Source organism: Phyllobates terribilis, unplaced genomic scaffold (genome assembly GCF_046119375.1).
Source record: "Phyllobates terribilis strain yellow unplaced genomic scaffold, ASM4611937v1 Scaffold_7__3_contigs__length_470593459, whole genome shotgun sequence".
Taxonomy (NCBI): domain Eukaryota; kingdom Metazoa; phylum Chordata; class Amphibia; order Anura; family Dendrobatidae; genus Phyllobates; species Phyllobates terribilis.
In genome coordinates this window covers 64,829,785-64,842,081 of record NW_027362767.1, presented here as the reverse complement: position 1 = coordinate 64,842,081, position 12,297 = coordinate 64,829,785, and the positions used below count along the sequence as shown (strand labels likewise).

Here is a 12,297-nt window from a genome sequence, read left to right as displayed (position 1 = left end):
GCAGAGCACTGTAATCTGCTATCTCACGCAGTCCCATAAACTGTGAATGCAGCAGACAGTGCATGCGTCTGATCCATTAAGCCAGGACTCTTCAGAGCCTTGTTCTGTGACCTTTAAAGTGAATCTGGCAAGTAACAGCCATGTTTCTCCTGCAAATGACCAGGACCATTGGGTGGCACAGGCAACATATAATGTACAATAGTTACCAGAAGCTACTCCTCAGCTCCTGCAGGGGCTAAAGTAAGGCACTGATGTATCAATACTGGTGTTTTGTATGCCAGTCTTGATGAAGATGCGCCACATTAATTGAGGCGTGCTGCTCCTTAATTAATTTGATGCATCTTTCAACTGTAATGCACGCTACCAGAAATGTTCTCCATTCAGCGGCTAGACATTTCTCTCATATTTTGTGCCAAGTTTGTGGCATAAGTCATCATGAATTTGTAAGGCCTTGCCCCCATCATGCGTGGGCTACATCCACTTTTCAAAAGTTGGAGGATCTGCTGGGACTAGTGTGAATAAAAAAAACATTGTGACATTTTAATAACTTTTACACCAGAAAACTGGAGAAAACTGCTTGGTTTTGTTTTAAGATCTTCCAGTGATAACTTCACTATGTGCTAAATGGTGGTCACTTATACAGGAAGACTAGTACCGTAATTATCAGCAACCGGCAGTGTTGTAGTGAGGCATGAAGATCTACAAAACGTTTGCATCTAGAACTTAGCAACAAAAAAAAAAATGACCCATGTTTGGTGCATTTTAACGATGCATCAAGTTTCATACCCATTTATCTTGTGTATTAGATACTTTTTGCTTCTCATTCAATAAGGAAATGTGGTTTAAAATGCAAAGTACATCAAATGTTAGGAGCTAAAGGAGTGGTGTAAAGTTAGAAAAAATGTCTAAAGCTGCCCCAGATTTATCATTCTGCATGAGCCATTGTGATAAATGTGGAGCATTTTCGGATTATGTAGTGTAAGTATACACTGTTTGTTTAGTAGACGGGATTAGTGAATCAGCGCCAGTGTGTGTGTATACTGCAGGGATGGGTGTTTATAATGCTTCTGCTCTTCTGACATCACAGCTTTATTCTTGCAATATACTGTGAATATTATTTGTTGCAGGTCATATGTACTGCTGCCTGTTGGTATTGCTGAGCTTTGCTTGCTCCTTCATCTTTTATTAATTGCAAGGAGCAGCCGTGATCACTTTCTATTTTGTCTTTCAGATTAAGGCCGTTGGTTTCTACGCAACCACCGAAGAAGGCAGCAGTGGAGCAGGTACCTGTCAGATTGCATTTTATTACAATAAAGGTCAGGGGAAGTTACAGCTGGGAAGCAAAGAGACTGAAGTCGTGTCTTGTTTACAGCGCTTCCATTAGGCTGGCTCCAGTGATCTGGGCGTTGATTATTTTCATGTACCCTCCATACAAAGCCAGGGAGAACTTTTACTGTGTGGTTACTGTGAACAGATGCATCTCCATACACACATATACTCACCAGATACCAGAACAGTGTTCCCCCGTGGTGAGAGAGCTCACGTACAGATGCACATATGCCAGTCTGGGGTCAATCATAAGGAATACCCGCTGTTTGATTAGTCTGCCAGCGCAGAACGAGCCCGGATTGTCTTGTTCTAGTGACAGATGCTTGCAACGAGAATGACATTTAATGCATAGAACTGAAATCATCCCATGTGAAATATTAAATACCCTTTGGCTGCCTGTCATTAAAATGAGATGTTTTGTAAAGTAAACCATCATTTTATGTTCTAGCAGATGATCCTAAGCTTCATATATAGCCATGGCCTTGGCCATGGAACCTGTGTTGCAGCCAAAATCTCCATATAGCCCTAGCATTAAGGTGAATGATAGTGAGTAGCGAAAACAAAGGGTATGGCCATTCTGTACATAATGGACATAAGTTACAAATTGATAGCACATGCAGTCAATTTTGAAAAGTATAGAACCTCTTTAATTGTAAAGGTTGTCTCATCAGGTAAATTCCCTTCATAGTTATTATGGTAAACCTTTTAGAGCAGGGTTCCCCAACTCCAGTCCTCAAGGCCCACCAACAGGTCATGTTTTCAGGATTTCCTTAGTATTGCACAGGTGATGGAATTATTGCCTGTGCAGGTGATGTAATTATCACCTGTGCAATACTAAGGAAATCCTGAAAACATGACCTGTTGGTGGGCCTTGAGGACTGGAGTTGGGGAACCCTGTTTTAGAGCACCACTCCTTTAAGAATGTGCAATTGGAAAATCCAGACCACTTTAGATCAGGTTAAAGGACAATTAGAGCGTGTGTACACAGAATTTTTTTTTTCTTGAAGGGGTGAAAAATGACAAATTTTTCAAAACCTGAGGTTGGAAAAAAAAAAAAAACGCTCAAAAAACTGAAGATATAAAGAGGTTTAACTATAGAAATAATCTTCAATAATTTTTGTGATTTTTTTTTTTTTAAGTGGATCCATTTCCTAAAACTGTGTGCACATGCTGTTAGGGTCTTTTTTTTTTTTTAGTTTTCAGAGTGGAAATTCAAAAGTTATTGAAGAATTTTGAGATGCGCATGGTGAGTTTCTGCTCCAAAAACTCTGTGCACAAAGCCTTACTCTATACACCATCTCTTTCTGCGGTACTATGTACAGACGCTGCACAATGTATGGCGCTGTGCCAGTTCCAGTGCATTAAAGCCCCTTCATTAATATCAGATCAATGTGGGATCAGCCGCTTGTACTCCACCTATCAGCTACATGTCCCACAGATTTGCACCTAGTACTCATGATGGAGGGTTGTAAAATAATACCAGGCAAATATTTTCACACACATTGCAGATGGACATACTTCAATATTCCATATTCTGCCTGAGATTCCAAGTGATCATATACCTTTAATACTTATATAACAGCATTTTAAAGAGTAGAAATAAAGTGCAATATAATCTTGGCAGACAGTAAAGTATTCTGCCCAGGGACACACATTATCACTTTTACTCTTCATTACAAAAATGGCAAATTTATAGAAGTTCTCCAGGATGGAAATAGGCAGGATAATTAGGAAGAGGTCACATTTTAATTAGACCATTTCTTTTCTTCTTGTGGACTTCTCAAGTCAATGAGCAGCTTATTTTGGGTTCCACAGCACTCTCTTGCATTTCTCATACTGGATGAAAATTCTCAGCATGATCCGTCCAAAAGAACAAAGTTTCTCCTGTGCCACTTAATCCCTTTTTCTAGGATTGGTTATTTATGACTGGTTTAGTACTGAACTTCTGTAGGCATAGAACAGAGCAAATCTCCAAGATGACTGTGAACTTCCATAAGCAGGCATTGCACCTTGAAGTGGCTCGTTTGGAGAAATATAATCTTAAGAGTTTTTTGTAATCTTTTAAATGGATTTTTTGCTTTAGATATTAGTCCTCTGGTTTCTCTCCTAACAGCTTGTTTGCTAGAATAGACTGGATTCTTATTTCTTAGTATCAGTGGCCTCTAACCTCCTCTGTTTAGCTGCTGCACTGGCATATCTCTGTAAGTGAGTAGACTACTATGTCTGAGTGTCCGCCTCCAGTAGGCGTACATGCCCGAAAATGATGCACGACAGAGCGCACATTCACTCTGCCAGCACCATTATCGTCTATGACCCCATTGGTGTATATGTCTGAATCACGTTTTGCAGGGGGGTTCGGATGTAAGTCCCTATGGAGCCACTGAACAAGTGCCTAAACATACTATGGAATAATCTCTGAGTGCACATGGGTGAACAAATACACTTCCGTGTTTATTGCAGTTCTCTTTGGATCGCAAAATAGCTGACACTTGTAACTTTCCATCTTCATTTACAATAAGTAGAGCAGGTCTGGAATAACTGACTATACATATTAGATAACGTTCAATCCATCCCTCAAAGCTAATGTTTAGGGAGGCGACCAGACTGCTCCACCAACATCTCCAGGACAAAACAGAGATATTGCATGCTGGCAGATAGTCAGTGGTGCCCCCTATCTAATATCTATGGAGGTGCCGCAATATCTGCTGTTGAGATGGGATCTGAACATGTCTGATCCTTTGTTCCCCCCCAAAGATGAGCTCTTTGCAGAGTTGTCTGGCAGCAGTCTATTGAATATAGTAATACATACTAAAGACCAATCCTCACCCATGCAGCTGATGTTGTTCTTTATTTTGTAGGAATCCAGCAGCCCTGTGGAGAATCCGTCTGTTGTGGTGGAAAGTGGACCAGTTGCATATAACCATGAGGAAGAAGCAGAGGAAGAAGAGCAGGAGGAGGATGAGGAGTATTGTGTCAGTGCACTTCAGCTGATGGGAGGCAACGGTAAGTACAGATATATGGCACTGGGTTAAATCTCTGTGGGCACAGACTGGCATTTAAAAGGGTTGTGCAGGGTCTTTCTCTTCTGCTCAGTGTGACATCGAGTGTGGGTATACGCTGCTCCCGCCGGATGGGACAGCTGCTGAGGCAATCCTTCAGGGATTGTGCACGTCCTGTACTAATTGATAGGTCACATGCACAATAGCTGCCAGGCATCGGACGGTCGCCTCTGCAACTCCAGCCTGGGGTGCGCCAGCATATCTTCATGCTCAATGCTGACTCCTTATCTTCTTCTGACACCTTAAAGTAGACCAAATGTAGTCATGTATGTCTTTAAAGCAGACTCGATCAGCCAAATGGCACAATATCTTTTGTACTGTCTTGACTATTAGAAGAGCCATCCTGTCTCTTATGCTATGCTGCCCTTACACATGTCAGCATAGTCTGATGATACATCCACTCTAAAGTATTTCTCTGTTCTTACAAAATGGAGCAGAAGATAGCAGAATATTCTCAGAACACCACAGTCTTCCCATTATCCCTCACTGCCTTGTATAAAGGTAAAATAAGCTGCAGCCCTTGGTTGTCAAGTTTTCTGCAAAACTTTAAAAGGGTCATCCAACAATTTTTAAAGATGGGCATTAAGCATGGAATCCATAAAAGTTAACTTCTGCTCACCCACTAATTGTGACTCTGCTTTTGTTCCTTTGTTTTTTAGTGGAGTGTCTAAAAGTGATGAGGTTCTGATCATGTACATGTGACTGCTTTAGCCAATCACTATGATGGTAGCATGGTCGGCACATGACTGTTGAGGACTGTTATTGGCTACATGGGTCACATGCACGTAGTCGGAATAGCATCACTTCCAGACACTCACAGTCCAACATGAGCACAAGAATGGTGGCGCTGAAGTGGTGAGGAGTCAGCAGGTCGGTATCATGTTTGTTTGTTTTTTTAAATGCACCTCTTGATTTGTGCACAATTTAACAAAAATGTTTGATGACTTCTTAAGGTTTGGTTAAAGAAATGTGACTTTTTTTTTTTTTTTTTTTCCTAAGAATATTATCTAAAGATCTTTTACACTTAAATATGGCTGGTGTTACAGTTCCTACCAGGGTTATCCATTTCTCCTGGATGTAAGAAGCAATATATTACTGGGCATAGTCTCATAGACATAAAGCAGAGTTACGCTTTATGTAGCTATAGCAGCAACCATGCTGGTTGTCACCCAAAAACAACTGAACAACTTGACTAGCAAAAATAATAGCTGAAATGTTTTTTAAAAAAGAAAAAAGTTTCAAAGCATCCATTCATTTTATCTGCACATTTTTGAGACTTTTATCGTTTTCCATTTTACTACTCCAAAGAAAGTAACAAGATGATAAGAGAATTTACAAACCTTAAAGCTGCTTTACCAGCGAGTCAGTTTATCAGCCGGCCATAATTTTGTCTCCATGTAGCATTTATGGCATGCTAGGACTTAATCTCCCCGTAAATCCAATGATTAACAAGACAATAACCATGAACACTTCCTTCAATGCCATTGTTATATAGCTGCACGTTAAGTGTAACATTTTGCTTTTTTTTTTTTTTTTTTCCAGATTATGGCTGTGAGCTGGATGATGATGATGGTTATTGACTAACGTGGTGTGGATAACAGCGGAGATCACTATCCAGTGATTATGTAATATATGGACTTGTATCTATTATGCTGTTCTGTGATCAGCACAATTACAAATAATTCGAGTTTTGTAATTGATCTTACAAAATTCCATTCATTTTGGTCAGTTCTCATTGGCCATGGACCCATAAGCATTTAATGGGTTACTAGTACTTGAAACTTATGTTGTTGTAGCTTTCCTTTTTTCTATTGCTATTATTATTTTTATGTCGTAATTGTTTTGATAAATCTGTACTTAGTATTAAACCAGTGAGAGCATGGATTTAACAATAATGTGTTGTGTTCTATCTAGTAACATTCACCCTTTAGCTATACACTTACACTACAACAAAACAGAATTTTACCTAGAAATGTGGCTAGACTAAATCCCTCTTCTGTTTTTATTTAACAGCTACAACCAAAACAAATACAGAGTTATACCTAGAGCTGGTACTGAGGGGGTGAGGCCAATCCTGTACTGCCCCCAAGGATCTGCTTTATACATAAGTTTTACCTGGCAAGTTAATTTAATGCAGATCTAAGAAAAGTTTAGTTGATCACATTTTGATTACTTCATTATCATCCATGCTATTTTAATGCAGAAATAATAAGCTACTGGTGTTGCTTTCTATCCATGTAAAACAAAAGTTGAAAAGAGAAAATATTAATGTCTCCGGATCGCATCCTGTGGCTCCTTATCGATTAGGTTGTTGGAGGAAACAGCAGCAACTACCTATATGTGGCCAACGTAACACTGCCACGGAGTATATACACATGGTTCTCCTCTTTATCATTAGCACTCCTTGCACATTGGACTTCTCCACAGCTTTCTCTGTGGAAATGTTGCAAATTTGCAAAAATATGAGGCCATTGGCAATTAATTAATAATGTTTATCAAGCTTTCAGTGTACCTGTATCCAAGTCGTGGTAGTATCTGGCCATATTATATTCTATCACGAGTGCAGGATAGAAATAAATGTAACAACTCAAAGGGGGGGTGGTAAGGATATGTGTTTTTTATGTTGTGTGAGGCACTTAAGCAGTGAAGAAGAGTTTATCTAGTATTAGACAACCCATCTAAGGTCTGTTTTATAAGAGTAGTGTAGAAGCTGAGAAGCCCAGTGGCTAGATGAGGGAAATATCCGGTTCTACAGAACATAAGTAGTGGTGTCATTAAGTCTACTGATGTGTCAGCCTACAAGAAACCACGAAACTGACAGGTGAGAATAAAGGCACACTTAAATGAGAAAGGGTTAAAGTTTTTTTGTTTTGTTTTGTTTTTTTTTAATTACTGACTTGTTTTTATATAGTGAGTTGTAGATGTGCATCCTACATGTAAATCTGCATTTGCGTCAATTATCGGGGACGTGTCACGGTAAGTTTCCAGCATTGTCACTTGTAATAAACTGGAGCTATATTAGGATGATGACTTACTTTACAGGACTATTTATACAGCACAGACGTTTCTGCCTGACTTATCAACGAAATTATAAAACAAAAGTGGAAATTATTCCTGAAATTAGTCCAGCAGAAACTGTGGATCTTATTTTCCAATTGTAATGTGATATACAGGAAAACATGTATTTCAAGGTAGAATTGAGGAAAAAGATTTGCAGGACCCTGGCCAGGGCTGGCGTCAGCACCCGGGCAAGTGCCGGGGCCCTGAGCAGGCAGAGGGGCCCACTGGCGGTCGCGCATCCCGCCGGGCTATGGGCGGAGGAGAGCGGTGCCAGCTTGCTCAGGGCCCCGGCAGCCGGATACTTACCACTCCCCGTGCCTCCGAAGATCCGCTGTCTTCCTGCTCTGCGCTCCCTGTGACGTCTCAGGTCAGAGGGTGCGGTGACGTCTTTCCACCGCGCGCTCCCCTGAGCCGTCACAGGGAGCGCAGAGTGGGAAGATACCGGCGACGCTGGAGTCCTGACCCGAGCAGCGGCAGCAGGTGAGGAGGAGTGAGGTGAGTATTTGATTTTTTTTTTTTTTTAATGTATGGAGGCTTAGGGCATAATATGGGGGGGGGGGTGTGACATCCTGCATGGGGCATTATAAAGGGGGGGGAGGTGACATCCTGCATGGGGCCTTATAAAGAGAGGGGGTGACATCCTGCATGGGGCATTATAAAGAGAGGGGGTGACATCCTGCATGGGGCATTATAGAGAGAGGGGGTGACATCCTGCATGGGGCATTATAGAGAGAGGGGGTGACATCCTGCATGGGGCATTATAGAGAGAGGGGGTGACATCCTGCATGGGGCATTATAAAGAGAGGGGGGGTGACATTCTGCATGGGGCATTATAGAGAGATGGGGTGACAGCCTGCATGGGGCATTATAGAGAGAGGGGGTGACAGCCTGCATGGGGCATTATAGAGAGAGGGGGTGACATCCTGCATGGGGCATTATAGAGAGAGGGGGTGACATCCTGCATGGGGCATTATAAGGAGAGGGGGGGGTGACATTCTGCATGGGGCATTATAAAGAGAGGGGGTGACATCCTGCATGGGGCATTATAAAGAGGGTGGTGACAATCTGCATGGGGCATTATAAAGAGGGTGGTGACAATCTGCATGGGGCATTATAAAGAGGGGGTGTGACATCCTGCATGGGGCATTATAAAGAGGAGGGGTAACAGCCTGCATGGGGCATTATAAGGGGGGGAACAGCCTGCATGGGGCATTATAAGGGGGGGGGGCAGCCTGCGTAGTGCTTTATGTGGGGGGAACAGCCTGCATAGAGCATTATAAGGGGGGAGGGCAGCCTGTATGGGGCATTATGTGGGGGGTAACAGCCTGCATGGAGCATTATAAGGGGGGGGACAGCCTGCATGGAGCATTATATGGGGGCCAGTATCCTGTATGGAGCGTTATAAGGGGACCAGTATCCTCTATAGAGCGTTATATGGGGGCCAGTATCCTGTATGGAGCTTTATAAGGGGACCAGTATCCTGTATGGAGCGTTATATGGGGGCCAGTATTGCATATGGAGCCTTATATGGGGGCCAGTATTCCGTATGGAGCCTTATATGGGGGCCAGTATTCCGTATGGATCCTTATATGGGGGCCAGTATTCCGTATGGATCCTTATATGGGGGCCAGTATTCCGTATGGGGCGTTATATGGGGGCCAGTATTCTGTGTGGAGCCTTATATGGGGGCCAGTATTCCGTATGGGGCGTTATATGGGGGCCAGTATTCCGTATGGGGCGTTATATGGGGGCCAGTATTCCGTATGGGGCGTTATATGGGGGCCAGTATTCCGTATGGGGCGTTATATGGGGGCCAGTATTCCGTATGGGGCGTTATATGGGGGCCAGTATTCCGTATGGGGCGTTATATGGGGGCCAGTATTCTGTGTGGAGCGATTCGCCGGTTTCTGAGCTATTGTGGAATTTACAATAGATATCGCTCATGTAATGTAAGAAGTGAAATCTTTGCATTGTACTATATATATATATATATATATATATATATATATTTCTCCGCCGTATCTCTGCATCATGAATCGTGGTATGTATTAAAGGGGCCCACTGAGACTCTTTCGCCCGGGGCCCAGAAAAACCTGGAGCCGGCCCTGACCCTGGCCCAGAGCCCTGTGAACATCATCTTACCTGCCGGCATCAATAACTGATCTCCTGGTTAGTAGTGGACCCCACAACATCTTGCGTTCCTTGGCCACAACAATAATGTCATCATGGTGCTGGTGATGCTGGCAGGTAGGAGGAGGTCCGACTTGGCTGTTAGACCAGGGTCATGTGAATCTCTTTGCATTATTCACATTTACTACCATTTGAAATGTATCTGTCTCCATCTATATATATAATCGTCTTATCCCGTCTGTCTGTCTGTCCGTCTGTCCAGGAAATCCAGCGCCGCTGATTGGTCCGGCTGCGGACAATCAGCGACGCGGGATTTGAGAAAAAGATCGCAGCTGTTAGCGGCTCATCTGCAGGATGGAGGTCCGTGGGGATGCAGTGGGGAGATAAGCGGCGCTAGCCGCTCATCTCCCCGCTGCTGGCAGCACAAGTACCCCGACGGGCGGCGCCGCTGACCTCCATGCGGCAAATGTGAAGGGAGGGACGGCGCCGCTGCCCGCTCCTCAGTAATACGGTTCGCTGATTGGTCGCGGCTGCTGGCCGCGACCAATCAGCGAGATTGGCGCCAAATTTAAACAACGCTCTGCTGATTGGTCGCGGCCGCCGGCCGGCTGCGACCAATCAGCGAGATTGGCGCCAAATTTAAACACCGCTCTGCTGATTGGTCGAGGCCGCCGGCCGACTGCAACCAATCAGCGATTTTGGCGCCAAATTTAAACACCGCTCTGCTCATTGGTCGAGGCCGGCCGCATACATATTCTAGAATACCCGATGCGTTAGAATCGGGCCACCATCTAGTGTTATTCATAAGGATCCTTGTTCCTTAGATAAAGATTTTGCTCTCCTCTTAAAACATCTTAGGAAACTGATATTGCAAAATATTCTTGAAATGAAATACATAGGTTTCTTGTTTTTTTTTGTTTTTTTTAAGGGAAATTGAACCTTTGGAGCCATGTAGAAACCGTATGATCATTATTCCCTTATTTATCTATTGTATAAGCTGGTATTTTAGAGCCACAACAGGTAAATACGATTCCTTTGGGCTGTTCTCAGTGATGGAGCAAAGCAGTCATCATTCCTGCTGCAAAGGTTAAAATGGTGGTAATTGATTAGAAAAACATGGTTGCTCTTATGTCCTACCTGTCCACAGGTTGAGTATATTATTACTGCTCAACTTCTTTGAAGTCAGTGGAGATGAGCTGCAGTACCACACGCAACGCACACGACAGATGTGGCATTGTTTTTGAAGGAAAGCAGCCATATTTTTCAAATCCTATCCAACCCGTCTAAGGCCCCCTTCACATGTCCTGATATTTCCGGTACTTTGAAAACCAGTATCTGTGCTATCCGTATCCGTGCGTACGTGTGTGGCATCCGTGTGACACGTACTGGAATAGAATGCAGAATAGAAATGACAGATGTTTAGGTGTTAGATGTGCAGAGATAGAGATATAATCAGTGCGTTGCGTGTGTAGTGTACTGTACATGTATTTAGCTAATAAATAAATGAAAAAAACTACGTGTGTCCCCCTTATTTTTGATAACCAGCCCAGGTAAAGCAGACATCTGCAGGCTGTTATTATCAGGTTGGGAAGGTCCATGGATATTGGGCCCTTCCCAGCCTAAAAATACCAGCCCGCAGCTGCCCCAGAATTGGTGCATCCATTAGATGCGTCAGTTCTGGCGCTTTGCCCGGTTCTTCCCGATTGCCCTGGTGCTGTGGCATTCGGGGTAATGGTAGTTGGGGTTGATGACAGCTGTTAGTCTTTATTCAAATAAAGTGTTTTTTTCTGTTTTTATTTTTTATTACTGAGTTAGTATAATGGGGGTGTCTGATAGACACTTCTCCATTACTAACCTCAGGGTTTGATGGCAATTCACAGCTGTCATCAACCCCAACTACCATTACCCTGAATGCCACCACATCAAGGCTATCGGGAAGAGCTGGACAAAGCGCCAGAATTGTCGCCTCTAATGGATGCGCAATTCTGGGGCGACTGCTGACTGGTATATTTAAGCTGGGAAGGGCCCGATATCCATGGATCTTCCCAGCCTGATAATATTAGCCTGCAACTTGTCTGCTTGACATTTGCTGGTTATCAAAAATAGGGGGGACTACGCATTTTTTTCACTTATTTATTAGCTAAGTACATGTACAGTAAACTACACATGCACAGCACTAATTATATATCTCCTGGATATCTTTCTATTGATCTACCTGCACCATATCTATCTCCATCTTTGTACATCTGACACCTAAACATCTGTCATTTCTATTCTGCATTGTTTTCCGGTTACGTGGCACACGGATGTCACACTATGTCATCCGTGTGCACGTGTGTGGGACGTATTGACGTCCGTGCTGCCAGGAAAAAAACAGTCATGTCCATGTGTGGGAACACACTGATGTGCGCAGCCCCATAGATTATATAGGGTGTGCGTGTGTAAGTGTCTCCAGCACGTGTGAAAACTCACTACAAGTACTGGAAACATTGACCTCTGAAGGGACCCTAAGGTTGCTCAACCAGCTACTCTAAAAAAAAAAATAAAAAAAATCTTTCATGTATACTAATTATTTTTTTTCCATTAAATTAGAATAATATTTTAACACCAGTCTGTAGTTCCTTTCTTCCCCTTACTGCCAGTTGAGACGAACCTATATGTGATCAGTGTGATGACTGTGTGCACAATATAGTGACCATTGTAAGGGAGTTTTTTGAGT

The 12,297-nt window shown here is 43.1% G+C and overlaps 1 protein-coding gene across 1 annotated transcript in view; it reads left to right on the top strand.

Moving 5' to 3' along the window:
• The window catches only part of BRF1 (BRF1 general transcription factor IIIB subunit), a 250,484-nt gene extending 244,204 nt beyond the window's left edge, over positions 1–6,280 (top strand). Inside the window, exons 16-18 of the mRNA XM_073638665.1 lie at positions 1,232–1,283; positions 4,188–4,332; positions 5,931–6,280. Of these exons, the coding sequence (XP_073494766.1) occupies positions 1,232–1,283; positions 4,188–4,332; positions 5,931–5,968 (235 nt within the window). The 3' untranslated portion in view covers positions 5,969–6,280. The remainder of the gene's footprint in view (positions 1–1,231; positions 1,284–4,187; positions 4,333–5,930) is intronic.
• Positions 6,281–12,297: the final 6,017 nt, after the last annotated feature.